Raw genomic sequence first — 27,325 nt, forward strand, 5'->3', positions numbered from 1 at the left:
CTTCCAGCTGGATAGGCCTCTTCCTGCCCAGTAATCACGCAGTCTCATCTCCCCCCTCCTACTGTCATATCCTACAGCAGCTCATTTTGACAGGCTTGCTCATGAACCGCTTTTCAGCCTATTCCCTCTTGTTCTGTCCTCAATTAGAGATTAAAAAATAGCTAACTACCATTTCATATTTAATCTACTGAGAATAATTTCCCCTCCCATACCAGGAGCAGAGAGCTGTGTCAGTCAGTGGAGCCCAGCCTCCTCCGTGCAGCACAGAACAGTTCCACAGGAGGGTTTTCTGTCGTGGGATGAGTTGAGAACACTGAAGTCCAGCCTCTAAGGAAGAAGAAAACAAGTACCACCCCCCAAGAAGGTGCTGCATCTAGATAAAATTACAGAAAATGAATTAGATACCTGTATCAGACAGAGATCTGGCAGGTGAAAAAAAGCATCTTTCCATCTAGACTTTTAAAGGGAGTTAGTTAATGTTAGACCCTCCAGAGAAGTCCTTCTTTTGATGTCCAGGCTTTTGATGAGGGAGGAATAAGGTGACCACTGGGGACAACATGTCAGGCTTGCCAGGGAACCTAGATAGGGCGGGGGGCTGAAAAGGTAGCGAGTTCTGTCAAATCCAGAACCACCCTACTTCTTGCCTCGTTTCAGCGCCTTACCCATTTAGCAGCAAAGACATGAGTACAAACAGGCATATTGAGAGCATTTTCCAACAAAAACATCTTTATTTTTTTCCCGTACTCCTCCAAAGGTACTTACCCCTATCTCCCACCAAGGTGACTACCTCCAAACTAGACAGTCTGATGACCTAGCCCATGCTCACCCCTTTCACAGAGCAACAAAACGGAGGAAAGCTAGCCTGTTGGTGTGCGGCTGGGGTAAAATCTACTTGGAGGGTTTGGCAGGTGGGACAGGATGGTCCCACTTCCTACATTGTTTCTTCTTTCTGCCTGTGCCATAAGCGTCACACTGCCTTTTACAAGGCTGTGAGGGTTGAACACCTCCCGGAGCCTGGGATTTCTCCCCTGAGACCCCAGCCTCAGCTCCCACGTAGTGTTTCTCTTCAGTAAGGGCTGGACCTCCAGGTAGAGCTCGCTTCCCAGACTTGGCAACAGGACGTGGAGGCTGGCCAAGGCCTCTTCTCTCAGCAGAGTGGGAGTGGGATGCTCTCTGGACCCCCCGACCTGTGGAAGGCAGGCCCGTGGCAGGGTGAGGACCGAGCGGAGGCCTCTGTGACAGGCTAAGTTTAGAAGCCAGGAGGTAGGCAAAGGTGGAGAGTCCCTCATCTTCCTCTTCCTGCTGCTCCTCCTTTCCTTTGGCCCCATCTGCTGAACTGTTTGTTTCACTGGCAGGAGAGGCTTTGCTCAGAACTAAGGCATCCCTGGTTCCCCAGCTAAGGAAAGTGCTTCCAAGGCCCTGGTGAGGAGATGTTGGCTTGGGGTTCCCAGGTGCAGAAGGCTCTTGATTCCCTGGTAAGGGAACTAGGTCCTTAGGCTTGGATAAATCACTGACTTCCCTGCCTTCTCCCTGGGGGTCACAAGAATAAAGGTTTGGTGGACAAGTGTCTTCACTGACCCCAAGCTGGAAGCCATAGACATGCTTATTATCTAATTTGTTAATGTGTTTTGTGGTTTCTAACGGAGGAGAAATGGAATTGCCTCTGTTCCCTCCCTCCGGGCTGGTCTGGAAGGAAGAGGTATCCTGAGTCCCCAGAATAAGGACCTTGCCTTCACATGCAGGCAGGGGGGTTTCTTTGGAAGCCCCCAACGTGGAGGCACCAATTCTGCTTAGCAATGGGGAGAATCCATTAGCCCATGGATCACTGGGATCCCATATGGTCTCAGGGCTCTGCTCTCCATTTTCTTTAGGGCTCAAGGCTGGGCTATTGGCCCTCAGAGGTCCTGACAAGCTGCAGGAGTTTTTCTTTTCTGGGGCATCTGTGGTGTCTGTGCCTGCACAGGGAGTTGTACTGTTCCCCACAGCCCCAGGTGGTGTGGCTTCTCCAGGACCCAGAGAAATGTTGCTTCCAGAGTCTAGTGCCTGGCAGCCTCCCTCATGCTCAATTACACATTCCACATTGTGCTTCTCTATGACCTCGATTTGTAAGGGCAACTCCAAGCCTACAGAATCCATCTCACTGCTCAGCCCAAGTCCTGGACAGAGAGAGGTCCCATCCCCATCCCTGTCTCCATCCCCAGCTGCTCTAGAGGAAGTGTTGGGATCATAACTCTGAACCATGGGAGGACCTCTGTCATCTCCCCACATGGCTCCTGAAGAGCCTTCCTGGGACACTGCTAATGGCTCCTTCCCTTGGGGAGGCACTCCAAGACCCACTATCTGTTGTCCTGTCTGCAACTCAAGGACCTGCTTTTCGAACGCCTGTCCTTGCACAGGAACCAGCTCTGCAAGCCCAGCGTCCAAACTGGGAACTCTCTCGAGCTGGGGATCTTTCTGCCAGCAAAGGGGCAGAGCCATGGAAGTCCTGTCAGCCACCTGGGAGTGCCCAGGGGACGCAGCACCTCCCAGGTGGTCATTTTGATGGGATATCTGGTTTGTAACTTCCCCAGGCCCTCTTCTCTCCCTACCTACAGGCCCTTGAGTTCTCTGTGGACCTGCAAGTTCTAGCTGCAGGTCCCAGCTGCTGGGAGCTGGCAGAGTGTGCCCATCCCTGTGCACCCCCCTCAAGCTGTCTAGGGCCTGCTCCTGCCCACCATGCACATCTCTTGCCCTCTTCCCTGGAGAGGCAGGCTTTCCAAGACGAACAGTACCCCCAGCCACCCTAGGCCCAGGTGAGGGCCAAAGCTGCCCACCCCCATCTTCGTCCTCATCAAAAACAGAAGGGCTTGAGTCTGATTGAGCTCCACTGCAACTTGGAGGTGCCTCTGCAACCTCCTCTTCCAAGGCCAGGAGTCGCTTCTGGACCAGCTGGAAGGAGAAAGGACAAATAGCATTCTACACATGGTTGTGAGAAGGGGTAGCTGTCAGGGTGATGAGATGGCACTTGGGCAGGGCAGAGAATGTAAACAAGTGGCTTAAGTAGTTGGTAACATACTGTAACTTCTTTTCTGCCTTTTTGGGCCTTATTCCTCTGCTTTGAGCCCTCACACACACCCCTTTTCCTGCGTTTCCACAGTCCCTTGCCTACTTGTTCTGCATACAATACCCAATCCTGAAGCTGTTCATCTCCAGAAGTCATACCAACCAAGTCAATGTAGAGTTAAATGAAATCCTTTGAGCTTCCTGCTCTAATATACCCCACCTCCCAGGTTTACCTCGTCAAGACTGAATTCTTCTTCTTGCTCCAGCTCCTCAATTAAGGCCAACGGATCCCTCTCTTGTTCTGGGGACAGCAGATCTTCCAGAAATCGAGGATGAATGACACCCTCCACCTAGGGAACAGAAGGAAAAGTGATATGAGTCCTTAGGAAGTAACCTGTGAGCCAAGAGGCTCTAGAGAAGCCCTGTGCACCCCTTGCCACAGCCCAGATCCCCCACCACTACCATCCCTCGGAGCTGTTACAAACCATGACCACCACCAGCTACATACATGTGTTTGTGCATGCACACACGTTTTCAGAGTATAGTTCTTAAATGCCTTGGGCAAAACCAGTGTTTGGTTCCATGGAGTTCCCACCCCAGGATCTGCTAGAAACCAGACACCCAGGCCCAGCTCACCTTGGAGACAAAGGCCTCCTGAGAACACAGCTCATCAATATAGCTCAAGAGACCTGGATCTGGATACATCCCATCCTCCTGCTGCTGTTCCTCCTTTTCCTGTTCTCCATCTGACTCCCCAGCGGCCAGGTGACTCCTCACCAGCCCTTCCATGATGTCAGCATACTCTTTGACAGCTTCTGTGGGGATCTCCTTGGGTGCCTTGGGAGCTGGAGGCTTCACAGTTTTGCGCTGCCGCCGGCGGGGCGCCCGTGCTTTGGCGGTTGTCTTGGGAATGTACACTGAGGGAAGAGATGGAAAGGAAAAATAGGATGCAGCCAGTGACTGCGGCATCTGCCTCCCAACCCTATGTTTGTAAGGGCAGTAAGTGAGTACACTGAAATGGTTCTGGCTGGATCAGGCCAACCTAAAACAGTACCAGTACCAGCTGTGGGAGAAGATTTTTAGGAGCTAGAGAGTCTAAGAGAAGCACCGTATGAGGAATCTAGCAACCCCTGAAATTTCAAAAAAATCCCCTGATCCAACCCTCGTTTCTGAAGCAGATAAAGCATTTTGTGCCTTATTTACAATCTCAGTGAGCAAGTAGCTGGTTCACTTGGCCAAGATCAGTACCTAGTCTGGGACAAAGGGAACCTAAGAACCCAGCCTCCTATGTCTGTCCTGTGTGAGGGAAAGTGACAGAAGAGAGAGCAATGCCTTCCCTAATCCATGACTGGTTTCTGCACACCAGAAAGATTTTGAGTCTTTGGCCCACAGTTCCTAATGGAATTGGGTAGCCTTACCTGGCTGCTGGGAAACCTCAGGGGCCAGGGGCCCTGGAGGGTCAAGTTTCAGAGGTGTGGCAGGAGGTGGGCCCTGGGACCCATTCATCAGTTGTGTGTTCTGTATCTGCATCTCCTCCTCGGCCTCAAACTCCATGAACCTGCAGAGGGTGAGGAAGGCCCAGGCATTGCTGAAAATGCCAGACCCATTAGAAACTGAGATGCCAGACACCAGCAGGGAGCAGCTGAATAACACTTCTGGGGAAAACTTACAATGTCACCACAGAGTCCTTTCACTTGCAGTCATCATTTAGGAAGCTTGTTAAGAAAATGAACCATCTAGAGTTTACAAACTTCTCCAGGACAGACCATGGCTTTCACTTTTTTTCATACCCTAGCTTGCCCGGCATCACAGAGGGTATAAGGCAGCAATTAATACAGACTTGTTGAATTCAACCAGGCCTCTGCCCCTGCTCCATAAAGAATGGCCAAAATCCTGAAGCAGGGCCTCGGGTTGCAATTCAAGAAAGTTCCCACCAGAAGGCAGAGCTGAGATCCATGAGTCCTGAGGCTGGGACTGGGGCCCTGGAAGGGTAAATCTAGCAAGTCTGGGTCCAGATTTGGTGGAGAAAGTGGAAGATAAGCTTGGAGGAAAGGGTTCATTTTCCTCAGAGCTGTTTTTCTGACCAAGGAGATTGTCATGGAGAAATGGGAGATATGAACTAGGAGACCACTCTGGGAATCTAGGACATTCCCCTGACCAACCTCTTCAAGAACCAGCCCCTTCATGAGATGATGAGGTAAACTATTTCTGTGCCACTATTTCCAGAGGAGTGGTCCCAAGGTCTGCATCAATGGCCACTTGCTACCTGGTTAGTGAAACAGAAAAGAACCTGCCTAGTAGGGCCTGCTTCCTCATTGCTAGGTCCCTTCAGCATGAAATTTTTACATCAACTGGGCTCCAATCCCATCCTACCAGCTTCAGTATCAAGGCCTCTACATAATTCAAGACGTGGAGAAGGGGGAGCTTCTGAATGGAGATAGCACAGAAAAACCCAAGAGTCAAGGTTGTCAAAGCAGCAGCAAGGATCCAGGAAACCCTATCCTAGTCTACACCCCTCTTCCTCCGATCCCTTTTTAAATCACCCATACAGCCAGACCTAGGCCTTGGTTACCTGCCCCCATTCCTCAGCCACTCACCCCATCTGGGGGGAAGAGGGTTAGTCAGACTCACTTTTCTGCCATGTCATAAAAGATGATCCGGTCATAGTTGCTGGTGTGCTCCCACTCCCAAACAGCCCTTGACAGTCCCTCCTCCAGGGTCACAGTGGGCTTCAGCCGAGTCAGGGACCGAAGCACTGGGCTAAAACAGCCACTGGGTCAGTCATGTTCTACAAGTGTGACCCCATCCACCTGTCCTGACACCCACCTTGATACACACTCCCTGCCCCTCATCAGATCTGACATGTCCCTCAGTCCCTGCCACTTCCCACATCTGATGAGACTTCCAGACCCCAGACCCCCATCCATTCATTCACCATAACTGACCTTTCTTCCTACTGAGATTTACAAATCCCATACAAATCAAGAAGGTGATTCTTTTCCCCACCTTTTGAAATCAAGCACCCTTAATGCTCACAGTACTATCCTCAACGAAACATTAGGAAGAAAGCACTCCTTATTAAATGAATGGAGTTAATTGTAAAGTAGGCTTGGCCTGCCCAAAGGCTCTTGCCTTAAAAAAAAAAAAAGGCACTCACTAACCCAAATTATCTCTAATTAAAGGTTGTGTGGTATTTTTATTTGTTTATTTTTAAGTGATGGTTACATTTGGGATGTAGCATCTAACAAGTATGGGTCCAGATTTGGGGGAGAAAATGGAAGTTAAGCTTGAAGGAAAGGGTTCATAAGGAGTCAAATATCAGGACTCTTTGAGGTCTTTGTGATTCACAAAGACCTTCTGACTTCCCAGGAATCCTCAGCATTATTCTGCCTAGAACCTGGACAGGCTTTTTATAAAAATGGGTTCCAGTGCCTCTCCCAGGACTGAGCATTTTACCAGCTTCCCCGGTGACTGCTGCAGAGTGTCTGGACTATACCTGCCTACTGCTCCTGAGCATGGAGAGCAAGAATAGGCCAGGAGTTATAAATTCAGCCTACTGTGCCCTGACACAGAACTCAGAGTTATCTGGAGAAAGCAAGGAGTCAGGAAGATGATCTACCCCAAGGACTCTGAGAGAGCCTTCTGATTAATTCACTCCAGGGCAGAAAGGGAGATAGATTCCTTTAGAAATTCAGTCACTGGGGGAACAACACGTACATTTTTTTCAATCCAGTCAAATGCAGAATGCGTTAATAATGGTTTACACAAAATATTGCGAATACAGTGCAGTTGAGTGAGGCAGCAGGTCTGGGTGGGAAGAAGAGAAAATTCCCCAGAAGGCTAATGACTGCTTTATTAACACCACAGACAGCCCATGGCCTCCGGCTCCTTGGCTAAACATCCACTCACACAGACATTCTGGCCTTTTGTGAGATTTTTTCCTCTTCTAGATTGCCTTTTTGTAATCATTAATAATAATAATAGCAGCTACCATTTAATGAGCCATTCTCTGTGCCAGGCATTCTGCTAAGCACTTCACATATGTTAACTCATTTTATCTTCTTAGCAACCCTCTGAAGAGGAATGATCAATCCCCTTATAGATGAGAACACCGAGGGCCAAGATACTAAATGTCAGGCCCAGGATCACAATTCTAATGAGAGGTGGAGCCTAGGCCCTTGACCACTAGGCAAGGTTTACCACCTCCCTATTTCAACTTGAATTCTCCTGAATAAAATAGAGGATGGTGGAGGGAGTGACACATACAGGTTCTTTGCCTAACCCTGCACTGACCTCCCCCTCCCACGGAAATGGGTCAGGGCCCCGCACTCTGCATTCTGGCCAATGTGGATGGTTCAGCCCCATGTCAGAGGTGGTAAAACAGAACAGAAGGACCTGGCACTTGGTGTCAGAGACTTAACTTCCAACCAATGCTCCCCGCTTTATGGCAGTAAACCTCTCTGAGCTTCAGTCTTCTCATCTATAAATGAGATGATCATAAAAATGCTTGCCTGAGCTCACAGGGTTATGAAGAACACTTGAGAAGGCCACCTGCAGGCTTGTTACAATCAGGAAGTAGGTAAAGAGGCTTATCACCACCACCATCATCACCACCTTGTCATCATTACTCTTTGTTCTCAGAGCATCTCCACTGCACTCACGGACTGACCAGCCTTCAAATGCCCCTACAGAGCCTAATCTCTTTTCTCATCCCAAAGCCCTCCCTATTTAAGAGCCCTAGATAATTAATCTCAAGTCTCCCCACTTACATAAGAAAGCAGGAAAGTGCTTCTGTATCAGGACTTTGGGGTAAGTGCCTCCGAGCCAAGGCTTTGTGGCTCTGCCAGCCACGGAAATTCTCATAAACACCCTTGGAGGTATAGCAGAGGTCACCCAGTGACAGCTTGGGCCAGGCAGATGCAGGACTTCCTTCCTCAGCAGCTTGTGGCCCTAGCCAAGCCTTTTCCCGGGGCACAGTGGGGGCCAGTTGGGCAGCTGGTGGTGGAGCCTGAGCAGGCAGGCCTGGGAGGCCCTCCTGGATCCTCCCAACAGCCTTAGTGGACAGAAGGGTCTTCACATTAGAGGCTGCCACAAATTGAGGGGGAGTATCCTTAGGGCCCCTGCAGGGAGTGTCTGAAGTAAGCCAATTGAGGGCTGTCTGAGTAAGAAGAAAGCTCTGGGTTTGAGACGGCTCAGCTGGCCCTCCTTCTGTCTTGACTTTGACAATAACTTTGCCAGCTCCAGCCCCACTGGGGCCAGAGCCCACATCCCCTGTCACCAGCAATGGGCTGGGGAGAGCAGAGAGCATCACAGGGGTGCCTGGAGAGAAGGCTACAGGCACAGGGGGCTGTGGAGGTGGCTCCCAGGGTGGTTGATCTGGTGGGCCAGGAGCAGGTGGGGGGAAGGGAAATTCAGAGAAATGAGACAGGGTGGCACCAGGTGTCATGGTCATATCTGATCCTGGCAATGGAGATGCTGTTGAGACAAAGAAAAAAGGTGTGGGGGGAAATGGAGTAGGAGAAAAGGACACTAGAAGTTAGGCCATCAGAATTCTACTTTAGTCCTGAAAAATCAGAACACTGATTCTCAACAGGGAAGGGAGGGGAAGAACTATGGAGAGGGAACTTAAATGGTTTACAAATGTTCCCCAAGTAATTTTGATGTCCCTTATTCCTAACTGAGAATTATTGCACTAGAGAAGTTGAAGTGACCCTTGGAGCCATGAACTCATACCCCACAGCACATGCCACCCAGCGAAGAGGTAGATCCCTTAATCCCCCCCATTCCAAACTCATTCCAGCCACCTGAATCCTGCTCCTAGCTGCACTGTGGTCCCACCACCCACAGAAGCACTGTTTCCAGAAGTGGGTGTGTGGATTAGATGTTCAGTTCCCAGAAATGTTGTTTCTTAACAGCCAGAAATGAATAGAGATAAGGGCCAGGAAAAGTGAGGTGAGGGCAGTCTGGGGAGAGAGATGTCCAGAGCTTTAAGTAGCTGCTGGACATGTTAAAATTTGGCAATGCAGACTATCAGCAATCCTTCTGCTTGGAGATCCTGCCATCAGAAATGTAAGGCCCATACAAGGGAAACAAAGGCAAAAATGAACAAGTGGGACTATATCAAGCTGAAAAGCTTCTGTACAGCAAAAGACACCATCAATAGAACAAAAAGACACCCTACAGTATGGGAGAATATATTCATAAATGACATATCCGATAAAGGGTTGACATCCAAAATATATAAAGAGCTCACACACCTCAACAAACAAAAAGCAAATAATCCAATTAAAAAATGGGCAGAGGATCTGAATACACACTTCTCCAAAGAAGAAATTCAGATGGCCAACAGACACATGAAAAGATGCTCCACATCGCCAATCATCAGAGAAATGCAAATTAAAACCACAATGAGATATCACCTCACCCCAGTAAGGATCGCCACCATCCAAAAGACAAACAACAACAAATGTTGGCGAGGTTGCGGAGAAAGGGGAACCCTCCTACACTGCTGGTGGGAATGTAAACTAGTTCAACCATTGTGGAAAGCAGTATGGAGATTCCTCAAAAAACTCAAAAAAGAAATACCATTTGACCCAGGAATTCCACTCCTAGGAATTTACCCAAAGAATGCAGCAGCCAGTTTGAAAAAGACATATGCACCCCTATGTTTATCGCAGCACTATTTACAATAGCCAAGAAATGGAAGAAACCTAAGTGTCCATCAGTAGACGAATCGATAAAGAAGATGTGGTACATATACACAATGGAATATTATTCAGCCATAAGAAGAAAACAAATCTTACCATTCTCAACAACATGGATGGAGCTAGAGGGTATTATGCTGAGTGAAGTAAGCCAGGTGGAAAAAGACAAGTATCAAATGATTTCACTCATATGTGGAGTATAAGAACAAAGAAAAAATCTGAAGGAACAAAACAGCATCAGACTCACAGAACCCAAGAATGGACTAACAGGTACCAAAGGGAAAGGGCCTGGGGAGGATGGGTGGGAAGGGAGGGATAAGAGGCAAAAACAGGCATTATAATTAGCAGACATAATGTAAGGAGGTGGTAGGGGGAAGGCAGTACACACAGAGAAGATAAGTAATGACTCTATAGCATCTTACTACACTGATGGACAGTGACTGTAATGGGGTATGTGGTGGGGACTTGATGATTGGGGGTGTCTAGTAACCATAAAGTTGCTCATGTAATTGTAGATTAATGATACCAAAAAATAAAAAATAAATAAAAAATAAATAAATAAATGTATGGCCCTTAAGAACAAGCCATGAAACATGAAGTCTGAAGCAAAGTACGTGCAGAGGAGAGCTATGTAGAGTCCAGTCAAAGCAAGGATAAATACATAAAAAACATACCTAATTAATCAGGACATGTGCCTCCTAGGACTTAAAAATAATAATAGAATATCATCGGCCTGATTTCATGTTACTCTCCTCCCCCTTATATAAAGAATATTCCATGGGCAAACTAACGACACTCAGCTTCCACTTCCTAAGCATGAAGGAGCCATGGAATATGAGGAAACTCAGCTTCTCAACCATAGAACACAGGGCCGGGAGTATTCTACCCAGCACGCAACACAATGAGAGGGGTCTGAAGGCCTGAGTTCCATAAAAGGTAGAAAAACAGAGCATTTCCGGCAAATACCAGCTCTCATCCTGGCTGGAGTGACCCACCTCCACTGGCCCTGTGGAATCAAGGAAACCTAGTTGCTCCTCTAACTGAAAGAGAGCCATGTTTGGGACTGGAAGGAGCTATGAGGCTTTGAGCAGAGGCACTTAAAGAACCTTCCAGTCTAATTTGTGGGAGGACATTTCTCTACAGACTTGGCAACAGATTTCCAGCTAAGGCCTCCACACAAACCCCATGACCCCTCCTCCACCCCAGTAAGGTTAAGAGTAGTTCCAGCTTAATTCTCTAAGGGCAAAATTCTAGAGCAGGCTCCAGTTGCCTGAAGAAGACACAGGAGCCTGCGCCTTTCCCCTGAACCCTCTCTGTGCCACTATACCGCACAGGAAGTTAGGGGTAGGGCCAGGGTCCCTATTCCAGAGAAGTAAGTTGCTAACTGCAGTCTCTTCTCTATGCTCAGCCCGTTGCTCTAAGGTGCTTTGATCTGCCTCCCAGCGGACTCTCCATCCCACAACCTCCTCTTTAAGTGGTACCATCTTCCTCCCTAGCCTCCCCAAGTGTGAGGCCTTTGCTGAGGTCTAGTACCCTCACAGTCCTCTAGGTCTGCCCCGATAACTCCTTCCCAGGTAAAGTGTCAATCTGAGTCTCCAAGGATATAAGCAAGTGGCAGGGACTATCCACCACCTGCTGACTTTCCTTCTTCTGAAGCCATACTCTCAGGTTTTGGTACTAACCATGGCTGTCCAGAAGCTTCCAGAATGAGACAGTCAGGTTGAGCACCCAGAGAGTAACCTGGCTGCAGTAGATACACAGGGATCCAAGAAAGAGAAGGGAAAGATCAGATCAAAACACAACTAGAAAGGGACTGGGGAGGATGGGTAGGAAGGGAGGGACAAGGGCGGGGAAAAAGAAAGAGGGCATTACGATTAGCATGTATGGTGTGGCGGGGCACGGAGAGGGCTGTGCAACACAGAGAAGACAAGTAGTGATTTTACAGTTCTTACTACGTTGATGGACAGTGACTGTGAAAGGGGTATGTGGGGGGGACTTGGTGAAGGGGGGAGCCTAGTAAACATAATGTTCTTCATGTGATTATAGATTAATGATACCAAAATAAAATAAAAATAAAATTTTTTAAAAAATGCTCTTTACCGAATGAGCATTTCCAATGAAAAAAAACAGAACTAGAACCTAGGACTCAAGGCATTCTACAATGGGGGAGGGGGGAGGAAGATATTCCCCAAAGGGCTCTGGTAAGTAGGCAGTAACCAGGAATTCCCTCCAACCAGAATATTGGCAACTCAATTGTTGTATACCTCTGTGGGCAATTTGCAAATTCTTTCTCATATTCCCAACACTATGGTTTTACATCTCGGTTATCTATACAATTCTTCATCAATATATCTAGTTTGTCCCCTTCAATCCCACACAGTTCTGTAACTGACTTCCTTATTAGCACCAGGATGTGGCATACTCTTGACTTATTTCTATGTTGGCTAAATTTTCTGAACAACGATCAGAGCACATAGTCTGTATATTTAAGGATCAAAGGAACAGAATGTTTGAAATGAGGATTGTCTCAGAAGATCCTATGGTGTTGGGACTGCTGTATGCAGATCGTTTCCTTGGAAAGCTGTCCTCCAGTTCCCAAATCCAAGAAGGCTCAGCCTTACCCTTGGCTGAAAAGCCCCACTTCATCAAAAACTGCCATTCAGCCTAAAATTTCAAACTCCCAAGGTCCTTCTTTTTGTTTGCTAAATTATTTTGTTGTTTAAAATTTTTGTTAAATAATTTAAAAATTTTAAATAGTTGAATCAGCGCGGTTCAAAAGTCAAATTTCAAAATGGAACACACAACGAGTCTCCCCTCTGACTCCTTTCCTCTGGAACCGAGTTCTTTATCCCAGAGGAAACTTGCAGAACTATTTTATGCAACTACAAGTATATACAAATATTCTTAAAAGAAAAATTTTCATATTTTCTGGTTATAAAATTAACATGTTTCAACGGTTTTGCCATTATAAAAAATACTACAAAGATATCTTTCTAATGATATTGGGGCTCTTCAGTTACCACTTTTTTAGAGTCCTATAAGAATTTCTACATTTGTTGAGAAATTCTAAACACCCCCAGCGTGCATCTTATTATATTATAATTACTCACCACTAAAAGAAAAAGCGCTGAATTTGTGGTAAAGAGACCTGAGTTTGAATCTTGGTTCGACCACTAAAACATACTTCACCAGTTTCATAAAATCACTTCAGCGCTTTCTTCGCTGTACATAAGACCGAATACCCGTCATGCAGTCTTTACCGCCAATACTTTGCAATTGGGCAGGAGAACTGGACGTAAAAGAGGGGAGGAATAAAACTTTCTTCTTTCTTCCTCAAGGTAAAGGGGCTCTGAATCGTGGACTTCTTGTTTCTCTAGGCACTAGAAAAACACTGCCCCTGAAATGGGTGTGTATCTTGGGATAAAGACAGGATTTTATTCGTTAATATTCAAACCATCCCCATCCACACCCCCCTCTAAGTCATAGCAATGTCTGGTACACGGTGGGCACACTCCCCGTGTCTTAGAACACCTGCAAAGTTGCAACTGGGAGCCAACGCCCTCAATGTTGCAACTGGGCCAAGTCCTGCACTCTTCTGTGCGCCCCCTTCTGGCCAGCTGGAGAAAGGCCCAAACGGACTACATTTCCCGGCATGCCCTGAGAGAGACGTCCGGCTATTCGGAAGGAAATTGAGGAACACGTGAGGCAGTTAGTGAGACCGAGCTGCAAACCGAGCGGAACCTCTGGATTCGGTGTGGTAATGTTTCTCCAGTATTACCTCAACGATCAGGGAGACCGGGTTTATACACTGAAGGTAAGGAGAGGAAACAGGCTGTACAGGGGTATGACGAGAGGTGCAGGTGGGAAGAGCGGTCGGGACCAGCCCCTGAGCTGCCCAGCTGGCTGAGCGGAACTGGGGAGCCCAGGGGCCAGGCGCGGTAGAGGCCGGAGGGAGTGGCTCCTAGACCTGACGGTCCCGGCTCGTCTTCCCGTGTGCCCTTTATCGCGCGGCCCCCTCCTTATCCCAACCTCCGTCTATTGACGCCAGCGATTGAGTTTTCGTACTAAGATTTTGTTCTCACTTTTTTTCTCGAGCAGAAACTTGACCCTATGGGACAACAGACCTGTTCGGCCCATCCTGCTCGATTCTCCCCGGACGACAAATACTCTCGACACCGAATCACTGTCAAGAAACGCTTCAAGGTGCTCATGACCCAGCAGCCGCGTCCTGTTCTCTGAGGGCCCCTTACGTTTCATGCCTCGATGCCGCCTGCTGCCCCTCAGAGATAACGAAACCAGGCTCTTCAGTCTGTCAGCCTTGAAGCCTTCTTACCGCCCTTGCTCTTTGTAATCCGGTCTCATCACTGCATTTGATCATGCTTTTGTGAGGCAATCGCAGTAGCATCCCTCTTCAAGGGAACAAGATCGAATCTTTTCTTATTTTGAATCACTGCCCGGTTATTAAAATGATTTGAGAGAGCTCTTATTTTGTATGTTGTGGGAAGAAAGGAGTGGTTTAAAAACAAAAGCAAAAATGGGGGAGATGAGAGTGAAGAGTATCCCGGGCATACAAAAGACCACCTTGAAAGAAAAACCAGTCACTGCTGAAGCAGGAGTGCTGTGCAGTTAGTGATAGGTAGATGCTGGGGAAGAGGAGGAAAGGTGGAAAACTGTCAGCATCCACTGGAAAATACCTGTTGTCAGGTGATTTCTGGGTCCTTTAAATGACATTTTGACTCGGAAGAGTTATTGAAAAAAATAATAGCTATAATGTAGAAGGGAAGGCATTACACAAAGATTCTGCCCTGTGTGTATGACTTTCAGAAAGTCAATCTGTTTAATCCCATTTTTCTCATCATTTCTAAATTGTCTTCCAACTCTAAACTTGGTAGGGTTCAGTGGTGGATCTTAGTATGTCTACAGTGTTTGTCCAGTGCTTGTGAATAGGAATGCTTTTTTGCACATTTATTGCCCCTCTGGTAATATTACCAGGCGTTTAGTTCTCTGCATCAAGGAATTGTCTTCTAGGTGCATACCTAACTATATCTCTTTGGCAGCTAGCTGCTATGTGCAGCTCTACATAGATCTTAATTTGAAAGATGAGATATGAAAAATTCAAGCAGGTAGTTTGTTGTCTTTCAGGCTATAGTTGGGGATTAAAAAAAAAAACAACCTGGGAGATTTCTTTTGGACTTGAGCTTCTGTCATGGGTCAACCATAAAATTTTAGTCCAATTCATATTTAGGGATGATGAGGTGAAATATAATATACAGACATTCAAAAAATGCTAGCTTGCTCATTCCTCTCCTTACCAAGTTAATGAACTCATTTCCCAGTCTTCTCATTCATGGCTTTGACAATGGATTTGAATGTTTGGTTAGTACCACTGATTTAAAAATTGCCTTGTGGAGATGTGTTCTAATTGTGCATATTTTGGACTCCAGAAGCAGTTGTGACTCAGTGCAAATTTATCAAGACTGGACCTGGAAAGTGGTAGATACGTTTCTCTCAAACTTTGGTATCTGACCATCACAGCAGAAAAGTTTAGGTTGTTGAATGCTGAGAAAAAAAAAATCTCTATGCTTGGGTCACAGTAAATAGAAGACAGATGATTTTCAGATGAATTAGGAGAATGGTGAACTGAGATACTTGTTTCCTGTAAAACAACTTTTTATTTCTAGCCTACACTTACAGAGTTCTTAGCATTGGATCTGAGAGATTTTAAAGAGTTATTCTAGTAAAATAATAGAGATTGAAGAAATGTTAAAAATTCTTCAAATGATCAGGAAAAGGATCTGATACGGAAGTTTCTTAAGCACCAAAATTGGTAAATGAATTCTGCTACCAGTTTTTTTTAATGTTAACTGTAATTCTAAATTACATACACCCTGCCCTTTCCCACCCAAGACAAAGGATTCCATTGGTCCTTGCTACCTTCTGTGTGGACTGACATGAAAATACTTGAACCTGGAAATAACCCTAATCAAAGTTGAGGGGAAGAGCCAAACTGGTTTGAATATACTGAGGACTTTTTACTTAAGAGATCCCGAAGGTATTAACATCTTGAGATATGCTTAAACGGGAGAAGAGTCTTAAGAGGTATAGTATATTGGTATTAGGTAATATATGTAATTGAATGAAAATACATACGGTTTGAAACAAAATTGGATGTTGGAGAAACCTGTTTCTTTATAAAGGGAAAGCCTGTGAGATTTGAATGAACAGCAAACCTGCCAGAGGAAAAGGGAAAGCCTGTGAGATTTGAATGAACAGCAAACCTGCCAGAGGAAAAATTGATCCCTCAGGGAGGTGAATTTTTTGCTTCCTGAAGGAAGAAAGCTGTGAGCCTGAATCAACAGTCACAGGCTTTATAAGGAATCAAGCTTTGACGGGGTTTACATTTTAAATGGAGATTTCTCATTTTGTTACCTAGATCTTTTTAACTGGCCTTTGTTGTTTGATAAAAGGGGATTTCCTGGCTCAGGTCTTAACAGTTCTGATCCTTGTAAGGAGAAAAGTGTTAAATTTAAGTCTTGAACAAACTATAGGAAAGAACTTTCAAACAAAACATTGACGAGTTAAAATTTATTGAACACTTCTATTCATGCATTAAATAAACATGGTAAAAATATTTTGGCAGTAGTAGGGAAAAATTCAAGAGTATTTCATTGCCTTCTCCAGGTCCAAAATTGAGTATGTTTTCTGTAATGGAACTTTAAGTTTGACCAGAAAGTGGAATAGCACTGTTCCAGCTTTACTGAGGTGTTACTGACAAAATTGTATATACATAAGGTGTACAACAGATAATTTGGCAGACGTGAAATACTTTTTTTTGAGGACAGGAAAAAAAAAAAGCACAAGTCGTGTATAAATTGAGGATACAATGCTTGAGAATAGACTTATACATACAAATTTCAATGAGGATCATACCTAGATAATGTGGTATTAGGAGGTTTTTTAAAGAAACTAGGAATGGTATTTTCAGAGACGCTTTTATTACAAAGAGATGGTGTTTGAGGTTAAGAGGGCAAGGGGCATCACCTGCCCCCGAGATGCCTCCAGAGTGAGTTTATACAACACAGCGGGACCAAGAAGGAAGAGGATTTGTTTTCTCAGGTGCACGACCCTCGGGCCCTCACGTCCAACTACGATTCCCGTCGTGCTCCGGGCCTCCTGCGTTCCCGCCCCGGCCTTCGCCCGCCAGTCCTGCGGCGACCCGGGCGAGCGCCTGCGCACAGCCCACTCCTTACTAGGCTTCAGAGGCTGGGCGGGGCTCCCGGGCGCTTGCGGGACGGTGCCGCCCTCCGGCCGCTCCCCCGGCTTCTCTTCGGACCGTTAACCTCTGAATGAGGAACGAGCGGGGAGGGAAGGGTGGGGCTGCGGCGGCGCAGGCACAGCCCGCTGGGCCCGGGGCCGGAGGCAGAGAGGTCACGTAGCGGCAGCTCTGGCGTCTGGCCCGGGAGGGGGCGCCCTACCCGGCAACCCGAGCCCTCCTCAGCGTGCCGCGGCTCGGAAACGGTTACCGGCCCGTAAACAACAGCTGCGCGCTCTCCCGCCTCAGCTGGCGCCGGGACCCGCAACTGCGACTTCCTCCCCTCCTCGCCGCCGCCTCCTGCTCAACCGGGGCCAGCCTGCGAGGTCATCTCCTCTTCTCCGACCCGAAGGAAGAGCGGCGAGGGGCTGGCCTGCGCGGCGGCCCCGTTAGGGGAGAAAGCGTCTCCCCGTAAAGGGGCTGCCCGTCGTGTCACAGGCAGGAAAAACCCAGTGAGCCGACGGTAGGCTCGATGGACTAGCAAGACCTGCCACGACCCTGAACTGCAGTCCGAGGTGTCTCGATCCGCTGGCCGCCTCGCCCCGACCCCAGGACCTTTCCTCGCGAGAAGAGCGGGCGGGCCATCCCCGCAGACCTCTCGGAGGCAGGCTCCGCTCTGCCCCCGCATCCTCCTCTGCTCCTGCATCCTCCTCTGCCCACCCTTCTCTCCTCATTCTCCTCTATCCAGTAGTGTTGGTTATTTTCCCCGTTATGCATGTGCATCTCTCGCACCAGACCCAAGTGGATTTTCGGCCTCAAAAACATCGGGTGACTGTACACACACCTCCCTGCCAGACCTGCGGGGTATTCACCTGATGTACAACAGGTGGCCAGGTGTATGTTTTGCAATCTGATCTATGCTATATTCACGTGGTAAGGGTGGGCCTGCACGCACTTAGCTCAACGAGACCCGTGTGTCATTTACCAGATAAAGTACTACCTCGGCCGAAACCTGAGGGTCGAAGGGAGAAAGGCTTCACCTGCTTCTGTGAGACCATGGCACTGAGCCCACAACTCTGGACTAGGGGAGATACCTAGATAGCTCTTCATTCCTAAGGAACGAAGTTACTTCCATCGTTTTGTCTTTTTTTTTTTTTTAATTCTTAAATATTTTTGTCAGCTACTGGTAGTGCACTTTATAGGATAGTCTGCTTGAATTCTGAGTAGAAGGGTTCTTATTAGGGGCTTTTTTATGTGGTGTGAATCAAGATAATTAAGGTTTTTTAAAGTTATCTTTTCTATTTTTACAATCAAAGTAGCTAGTGTAGGTGGAGGGATTTTGGGGGGTTGTCCTTTTTTCTCTATCCTTATAAAAAGGAAAAGAAAAAGAAATGCATCCTCCAGAAACCACCACCAAGATGGCTTCAGTTCGGTTCATGGTGACTCCAACAAAGATTGATGACATTCCAGGTTTGTCAGACACCAGCCCAGACCTCAGTTCTCGATCCAGTTCCCGAGTAAGATTTAGTTCCCGGGAAAGCGTGCCGGAAACAAGCCGTAGTGAGCCTATGAGTGAGATGTCTGGGGCCACCACTTCACTGGCAACTGTTGGACTGGATCCAGCTAGTGACCGGACCTCTAACCGCCAGGATGTTACTGAAGGTAAGTAGAAACACAGATGACTGGATACTTTGATTACCGACTTATTTATCCAGGATAACTGTCTACCAGGAGATCATTTTTCCATTACACAAAAATCATCAGGAACCGAAGTCCCCTTTTGGAGATGCTTAGGAACCCTGTGGAATCATTGGTAACATAGTGGCTCTCTGCGTTAGTAAGAGCATGTGGGAAGGTCTGTGGCAAGTAGGAAAGTAAATGCATATTTTGGGTTCCTTATTTTTGTCTCCTTAGACTTAAAATGGCTTGTTTTCGTTAAGGATGAATATCAAAGACTTTAGTGGTTTTTCAGCATAGAAGATCCTAAGTTGTAAAATCTAGTGAAGAGCTACCTTTAGAGCCCTATTACAGTCTGCTTTTAGGCCTGTTACAAGGAGTAGTTATTGATTATATCTTAACAGCTTTCCTGCAAAGACTTCAGCTACTGTACCACAAAATCCTTTTTAAAAAGTTGTATTTTACAGCGACAGTGGTTCAAGTAGCTAAACTCACTCAGGGTGAGGCTAGGTAGATGTAGTGTGCTATCCTCTTCAATAGAGAAATTCCAGAGAGGCTTTCGGGCCTGATTTCCACATAATTTTTTCATAATTTTTTGAACTTTAGATGGAATGTGTTGAGTTTTTGTAATCAGGAAGTAGCACACAAGCCACTTTTGATTTATGTTGACCACTGCAGACCTTTAGCTTCCCAGAGCAATTTTTGTCAGCTGGCTTTGGAAATTTTCATTGAATTTAGTGGGAAGAGGTGATGGAAGAGAGAGGTGAGATAAAATGGAGAGGTCATAACATTTTTCAGACTCTGAAGTAGAAAAATTTGAGAGCTGCTACGCTGCTTTATATATGTGGTTTTTTATATGCTGTATTCTTATTAATGTAAATCTGTCTGGTAGTGACATTTTGTCTTAAGAATCTTAAAGACTTAAAATGATACTCTACCCAAATTTGGAAATGATACTCTACCCAAATTTGGAAACCATAGCTTCAGCCACTGACTTGTCATTTTCCGGTGTGAGGAAATATGGTTTCTCCTACTCTAAAGGTTGCAGGAACCCAGAATGATATTTAGTTCCTTATTTCTGTTTGTATTGTTTAATGTTTGGAGACAAGGTAGATTTGGTAAAGTTTACAATCTTAGGATTCACTTACCCTTGACTAATGGTTTTTGTGTGTGTGGAGGTATTACAGATAGATTCCTGGACTTAATTAACTATCTTCAATTTCTTGAGAAATTTTATACTGTGTACCAGTGTTAAAATTACACTATGGAATAAAAATTTATTTAACAGTTCCTCTTCCTCCAAATTAATTCTAGATTATAGTTTTCATTTTTACCATCATACTGTATTTAGGTTGTAAAAGTACCAGGTAAAGACTATAACTGTTAATTGTTTTAATGCTAAAATTGTCATTAGGAAATTACAGTTAAGTGTTGTTAGGCTTGTGACTTATGGAATTGTATTTTTATTTTGCTTTTAAAAGTGGACTTATTCAGTAATATGTTAGCTTTGCAGAACAGGATCCTTATCCACGCTGCTGAGAGTATCACTTCTGTAAAAAAAAAATTTAAGAGGTATAGCATGTTAGGGACCCTCAGATGACCAAGAATCAAATTCTGGTCAAATCCCATTTTAGACTGTGAGGAAAGTAATTCTTACAGAGAAGGATGTTTGTTGACTACAAGTGGTAAAGCCAAGACTGAAGTGCAGGCCTCCTGCCTTCCATCCATGTTTTTCATTATATCATTTTGCCTTTACCGTGACAAACATATTTACATTTGCCTCAGTACCATTTCGTTAACTAAATGATTGTTAAAATAATACTAAAAAAGAACAGGGAACATTTTTATGTTTTATACAGACTCTAATACATTTCAATCTTTTATAGTTTAAGAAATGCTCTCTGAGGCTCTGATATACACGAGGCATTCCAGTGGTTGTTACAAGAAGTATTCAAGTGAGGTATAGGTTCTGTCTTTGGAGAGCTCATGGTATAATGGTGAAAATGACTAGAACACCACTATCCATTCCTTCACCAAACATTTACTAAGCACTAAACGAATTTAGGCCCTGCTCTGGCTGTTAAGGATGCAGAACTGAGAAAAAGAATCACTGTTCTAATAGAGAAAGCAAACAAATTTTCATATAAATTATAATGCTGTATGATACATGCAACAGTAGAAATATACAGCAAAATACAAAAAAGAAAAATACAAATTTTAGAATAATACTATAGAAAAATATGCAAAGAAAATGAACTGAGGTAAAATGGAGACACTAAGAGACTGGAGGACTTGAGGTAAAATGATAGTGAAAGATGTAGAAAATTAGACTGGTCAGACATGGAATGTTGGAGTTGATGGTTTCAGAGATGGGGAAATTTTGATCACGTGTACAACCTTGAGAGAGGTTTCTGAAGTTGCATAAAAGTAAAAGCCAGTTGACTCAGGGAACTCTATGTATACCAGTCTTGAGGTTGGCTGTTTCCATGTTTTTACTGAGGGATGATAGGAGGTAGAGGCGCAAAAATAATTTAGATAATTCGTCCTTCAAAGAGTCAGTTTTTTTCTGAACTTTTTGTGATTCAGCCCCACACCCAGACAGAACAGATCAGTTCTTAATGTCCCTATATCCCTTACACATGCTTATTACTATAGGACCTATTTCACTTAACTTTGTTGTTTTTGTTTACATACCATCTTTTTTTAACAATATTCACAAAAGTATTTAATCAAATTAAAGCTGTACCACATTTGAAGATTTAAAAACAATTTATTTTTGTTAAGTGACACATGGCATCTAACAATCAGAACTTTACATGTTTTGTACTTATCAGTCACATTCTCTTAATTCAGCTGTAAGTTTCTTGAGGACAGGGACACAGAATTGTCTTTGTATCTTAACTGAGTATAATGCATGATGCCACATATAACTTGTATGCAAAAATATATCGAGTTAAAGATCATCTACTAGAGCAGTGATTATTTGGCTGCCTGTTGGAATGAGCCAGACATCTTTTTTTAAAAAAGAGTTGCATTCCAATCCCCATTTAATTGCATCAGTAGTTTTTTAAAGCTCTTGAGCTGATTCTAATATAAAGCCAGAGTTGAGGACCATAACTCAAACAGAAGAGTGATTGATGGTATACTCAGGTGAAGCACTTTTCCACCTGAATGGGGCTTTACCAGGATGAGCAGAAGTCCTCTATGTGCATAAGGCATAGCATGCTTTTCCCTAAATGTCATTAGGTCTTACAGAATATTTGTCTGCGCTTGGAGCCATTACTTTATACATGGATATTAAGCCTACTTGGCTGATTTACCAAGTCTGTGTTATCGGTAGGTCTCATCAGTTCCTCATGCTAGGGTTAAATCAGGGTTATGTTTGACCAAGAAACTTGGAAATCTATCAGTTTTTTTTTTTCATAAGAACATGTTTCAAAGTAACAAGGATTTTTTTAATACTTAAAAAAAAAAGTTTAGTTTTTTGCCCCAAACCAGAATAAGTAGATTACATTGTATTGGAAATCACAGTTGACTATTACCCTTCTTTTAAATATACCAGTCATATTATATGGTTATTGAATACTATCCATTTCACTTAGGCATTCCAAAAGTGAGCCTAACATTATATAAGGTTAAGATGGAAAGTTTTATAAAGACACATGGATTTGGTTCCTTATGAGCTCAACTGATAGCATCCTCTGATAGATTTATTTTTTTTAAAGGTTTTCATTATCATTTGTCTGAAACATTTTGGGGATAGACCATATCTGTATTTCCCCTCTTCTCCACACTCCATAGCCAATGACTAAACTTTATAATATACTACTTTATATCACAAGAAACAATCAGCCAAATCCATAATGGGAAATTCTATTGGATAACTAGACTCTTCAACAAATAAATGGCATGGAGTAGAGGAGAAGTGAGAGCTGGAAAGGGAGGGAAAGCTATTACAGATTAAAAAGCATTTCAACCAGATGCAATGTGTGCATTTTGGATCCTGTGAACAAAACAGCTGTAAAAAGACACTTTTGAGATAAGGAAATGTGACCATGTACCTGGTATTAAATGATACTAAGGAATTATTTTAAATTTTCTTAGGTATATTTATAACATTGTGGTAAAGTCAAGTGCTTATCTGTAGAGATGCATATTGAGGTATTTACAGGTGAAATGAGATGTACTCTACACCCTCAAAAAGAATTGAGAGACAGAAGATTGGCAGACCCTTATAATTTGTTGCATCAGTAAAAGGTACTTGAGGATTCATGTTACTGTTCTCTCTGCTTTTGTGTTTATTTGAAAATATCTATAGTAAAAACTTTCAGAAAGTTGAACTGCAATTAAGAAAGCTGCTTTAATTGAAAGGTCTTCTATAGAGTCTGTCCTAGAATACACTAGATATTTGATTAAATGTTGATTGGTAAAGTAATTGCTTCAACTCCTTGTCTTTTCTCTTTGGTGGTCTCTTCTATGTCCTAATTCTTTCCAGGGTCCTCATTCTTTTCCTGTCAGTGGCATGTTTCTTGATTCCATATTCTCATAAACTTTGCTTTGAGTATTACCTGTACCGAATGGCAAAGAAGGAAGAGGACACACCTGGGGATCTGGAACCTTATAAAAGTCATGCTGTTTAAGTCATGTTGAAGTCAAGTCATGTTCCAGTGAAGTTAAATTCAAGTCATATTTAAGGCTGTTAGAATATGGGGAATGTTTCTAATGCTGACATTTAAGGCATTTTCTAATGACCTGTGAGGATATTATGCTGTAAGCCTTTGGATGGTGGCTACCTCTCTTTTTGCCTCCTTTACTTAATCAAATACTTCTGGACTAGCACGACCTTTGTGCAAATTCTGAAAAGGCATCCCTTGCGAGCTCACTGGAGACGGCAAACTGGATTTCAGCCCCCACCCCTTGCCCGTTCGGCATGACACGATCTGCACACCTGCGCCTGGTGGACTTGTTGACTCAGAATAATGCAAATATTATGTGTTTAAGTTGTTCGCAATGTGTTTCTTAACAGTAGGTTTTGAAAATTTGGAGCACTGTATTGTAGGAATTGTGAGAGCATTTATTTTGTGAATGTGTAAGACAATGTATTATTTCAATGAAGTGTTATAAGTAAATGGAAAAACAAGAAGCTATTCCTATTAAAACCCTGTGATTAGTGCTTTGGTGTATTTGGTAGAATCCCAGCAATTATATATGAAGATACAAGCACAAAACTGCAAAACATACATAATACACACGTGTGTGCGTGCACACACACTCACCTTACTTTAACCAGAAATTCAATAGTTCACTAATCAAAAATATTACCATATTTGCTCAGTTTTAAGGTGTGCATATGTCATTTTTAACATTTCTGATATTCATGTTCATTTTGCTTCTGAAGGTACTGTTAAATCATTGGTGGAACTTCAAATTAACAGAATTTCAGAGTCAAGTCAGTATTGTAAATAAATCAGTCTCAGAGGCTATCAAAACCTGAAATTTTGAAGTTACTTTTGGATTTCTTAGCTGAAAAAATGTAAGAGCTGAAGCCTTTTTTTCTTCCTTTTAAAATTGAATGTTTTGTAGCTGAAAGACACAGAAAAAGAAAAAAGCTGTATTAAGTTATTAGGAAATGACAGGTGTGTTTAAATCTGAATTCTCACTTTAGTGTTTTGGTTTTTTTTTTAATTTCCTGTTATTTTAGCTCAGAACTGGGTTTCACTCTCCAGTTTCCTTGCTAAATTCATCAGGGGCAGCATCTGTTTTGCATTTTTATTAATGCATTGCTAAGCCTTATAACATCTCTAATGGCCTTGATAAATCTATGCAAGATATTCAATTGATCGCATTCATCTGTTTATAGTCAGACCCATTTGGTTGATAGCTTTAATTTTTGGCATAGTACCACCTGAATTTCCTCCATTTTACCAGGTAAGTCTGCTTTTACTATGGGATATAGCTATTCGGTTTTCATATTCTAGTTTAAAAAAAAGAAAGCACCAGCGAGGAGCTATGAGAAATTGAATCCAGCTGAAATTTACTTTATTCTATTTTGAGAACATTTGCATTGAAAATTAAAGCTTTTTAAAAAATATATCTAGAAATAATACTTATTTTCACAATTGGCTAACTTAACATCCTGAGATACATGTAAAGCTATGCTCTGTTGATTTTTTTTTCTAGTTTAGTGGTGTGCTAATTTCCAAATAAGAATTACTAGGAGATAGAAAACATTCTTCCCTATTAGAGAAAACATTCTTGCCTGTTAGATGACATTTATTCTTTCCTTCACTGAAAAAAATCAATTTTGATATTTTTCCTGTTTTAAAAAAGTTTTCTTCTGAGCTAAGATGGGATTTCTTATAAAGAAGGAAATTGAAGCTACTAAGTAAGGCTAAGTAACCCACCCAAGGTCATACAAATAATAAAATAATAGTGATTTGAACACAGGTACGTGTGATTCTAATATCAGTATTCTTGTCATTACACTTAACTAACAGTGGTTGACGCTACTGGAACGTTTGTAATGGTTGCAGTGGTAGAGTAGAGGAGGCATAAAAGAAATGCAACTTTTATGTTCTGTGTACATTTTTGCAATTATTTTGCCTGGCATTGGGAGTATGAAAGGAAATACTTTTTTTAAAAAGTGGAAAAATTAAGAAAAGGACGTTTTCTGAATAACAAGATTCTGTGTTCCTAAAAGTTAATAGGCCTAAGGATAAGTCTTTCACTGCCTTTTACGTAAATGATTTGCAAATATGCAGGGCAGTGTAGTAGTGTTGAATTACATGAACAGTTATAGATTTAGTTACAATAGTCCATCTGTCCTAAAGTTAATGAATATTCATATTTTGACCCAAGTTTCGGCAGATCTATTTTAAAATGGAGTTTTGTTGCAGGAGAGGGAGGAAGCAATAAATTATAAAAGTACTTGTCCTCTGAGGTGAAATAGACAAGGAATTTTTTGAATTGTTTTCATTTTCCTCTACTTACATTTTTAGAATATGTCCTAAGTTTTGACAACATCTTGCTTAATAACAATTTTATTTTCTCTACACTGCCTATAGTTGACTAGAAGCTCATCTGGCAAGTATTTCATAATAAAAGAATGAAATGTCACACATCAGACATGGAAGTCTTAAGTTACTGAGCAGTCCCATGTTCATCACTGCTTCCAGTGCTGCCCCTTTGGTTTGTGCTTCTTGGGTCTTATCATACCTAGGCTACAATGACAGTAGACCAATGAAACAGATGGGCAGCGTTATTTATATAGGGATTTGCAATCTTGTGAAAAATACTACAGTAGAGACTGAGGGTTCTGAGTACTCAGAGACCTTTGATAATGCCTTCTTTAGTATTTGGATGAGCAGCCAAAATGGTTGACATAGCTGTCATATTAGCCAACCGTCAACTATCCCATTGCATTCTTTCCTCCAGTGAAGACTCCTGTGGGTAAAATTGCATTATTTCCAGAATCTCTTGCCTGGCTTTAGTGCATCTCCATATCAACAGGCGTTTCCTAGAGGTGGAGAGAAGTAGTCCATCTCCGTATCAGTGGGCTTATCTGAACCTGAGAGGTTGGGGGGAGGATTCCCTTGCTTCTGCCAGAGCAGGAGAGAGATGGCCCCTGGACCACAGTGTGTAAGCAATAAACGGGTTTTAAACTTTATTTCACCCTTTGACTGATTTCAGTTTTAGAGATATTTTGCCCCAGTATTACCTCTCCCCAGGGTTAGAGCTCCCAATTTTAAGTCCCTTAGGTAAGTAACCAGGCAAGGTGGTAGTGTGTTGTGCTCTCAAATTCTTTCTATACACATACTGTATTGTACTTAGAGTCCTGGTTTTATATTGCTCTTTATTGTGTAGTTAAATGGATAACAAGACTGTTCCCTCCTTGAGGCTATTTTCTGGCACATAGTGGCCACTCAAATATATATTGAATAAATGCATGATTTTTTTAGCTTCAGTAATAATGCATGAGGTTTTCTTGATGTTTTGATTTGGAGAACTCTTTATCTTCCTTACACTACAATATTATGAATCCATATGAAAATACGTCTTTTTGTATTTATTTTCTTTCAGTTGTTAGCTCTAAAATACATTTTATGTTCATCACTAATGCTGATGCCGGCGTTCTTGTTTGCAGAGTCAAGAATGAACTTAGCAAACAGTCAGGGTAGGAAAGCCAGGGAGAGGCTTTTATTTAGAGATACAGTGAGAGGACAGAGCTTCTGGCTCGCGCTAGGAGAGGACGAGAGCCCACAGCGATGAGTTGTCTAGGGGATCTATAGGCGGTTGAGAGACAAAGGGCTAGGGATGCAGACCCACCAAATGGTCTCTAAATATTTATCTTTGAAGAGACACTAAGTTTCTTATCAGTTTTCTGGATTGTTTTGCAGAGTTACCTTAAGAAATTTACTGCTTTGATTCTTTCCCAGAATAGCAGCTTCTTAGTTTGGGAGCATATCAATCAAGTCTGCCTGTCCTGCTCCCAAGGTGAGCTGATTATTGTCTGTTTGCTAAATTGTAAATTAAGAATCTTACTTCTTAACTTCCTGGGTGTTAAAATGCAATCTTATCTTTAAGATGGAATCCCTCCTGCCTTTTACTATGTTGTTTATGGCTGGGCCTGCATGCTTAATTAATTGCCCGT

The 27,325-nt window shown here is 43.5% G+C and overlaps 3 protein-coding genes across 5 annotated transcripts in view; 2 read left to right on the forward strand and 1 right to left on the reverse strand.

Annotated features, from left to right (window-relative positions):
- Positions 1 to 424: 424 nt before the first annotated feature.
- Positions 425 to 12,995, reverse strand: NUTM1 (NUT midline carcinoma family member 1). Its single transcript, XM_036887529.2, has 8 exons — positions 12,975 to 12,995; positions 11,376 to 11,490; positions 7,812 to 8,517; positions 5,674 to 5,802; positions 4,461 to 4,600; positions 3,679 to 3,959; positions 3,276 to 3,392; positions 425 to 2,928 (listed from the first exon to the last, which is right to left on the reverse strand). The coding sequence occupies exons 1-8, from the start codon at positions 12,993 to 12,995 to the stop codon at positions 889 to 891; spliced, it is 3,549 nt and encodes a 1,182-aa protein (XP_036743424.2). The 3' UTR covers positions 425 to 888.
- A 427-nt stretch (positions 12,996 to 13,422) lies between these two features.
- On the forward strand, positions 13,423 to 14,225 carry NOP10 (NOP10 ribonucleoprotein). The gene is made up of 2 exons (XM_036887567.2): positions 13,423 to 13,560; positions 13,845 to 14,225. The coding sequence occupies exons 1-2, from the start codon at positions 13,507 to 13,509 to the stop codon at positions 13,983 to 13,985; spliced, it is 195 nt and encodes a 64-aa protein (XP_036743462.1). The 5' UTR covers positions 13,423 to 13,506; the 3' UTR covers positions 13,986 to 14,225.
- Positions 14,226 to 17,767: 3,542 nt separating this feature from the next.
- The window catches only part of SLC12A6 (solute carrier family 12 member 6), a 105,055-nt gene continuing 95,497 nt past the window's right edge, over positions 17,768 to 27,325 (forward strand). For all 3 annotated transcript variants that reach the window (XM_036887551.2, XM_036887553.2, XM_036887552.2), the window contains exon 1: positions 17,768 to 18,660. In XM_036887551.2, coding sequence (XP_036743446.2) covers positions 18,390 to 18,660 — 271 coding nt within the window. In that variant the 5' untranslated portion in view covers positions 17,768 to 18,389. The remainder of the gene's footprint in view (positions 18,661 to 27,325) is intronic.

Source organism: Manis pentadactyla, chromosome 11, assembly GCF_030020395.1.
Source record: "Manis pentadactyla isolate mManPen7 chromosome 11, mManPen7.hap1, whole genome shotgun sequence".
Lineage (NCBI taxonomy): Eukaryota > Metazoa > Chordata > Mammalia > Pholidota > Manidae > Manis > Manis pentadactyla.

Bases quoted from the DNA above. Each gene is read 5' to 3' on its own strand.
- NOP10 (XM_036887567.2), top strand. From the start codon at position 13,507: ATGTTTCTCCAGTATTACCTCAACGATCAGGGAGACCGGGTTTATACA. The intron at 13,561-13,844 runs GTAAGGAGAGGA...TTTCTCGAGCAG, and splicing joins ACCGGGTTTATACACTGAAG to AAACTTGACCCTATGGGACA.
- NUTM1 (XM_036887529.2), bottom strand. From the start codon at position 12,995: ATGACGGGTATTCGGTCTTAT. The intron at 4,601-5,673 runs GTGAGTCTGACT...CACCCTCTGCAG, and splicing joins TTTTATGACATGGCAGAAAA to GTTCATGGAGTTTGAGGCCG. The intron at 3,960-4,460 runs GTAAGGCTACCC...CTCTTCCCTCAG, and splicing joins TGAGGTTTCCCAGCAGCCAG to TGTACATTCCCAAGACAACC.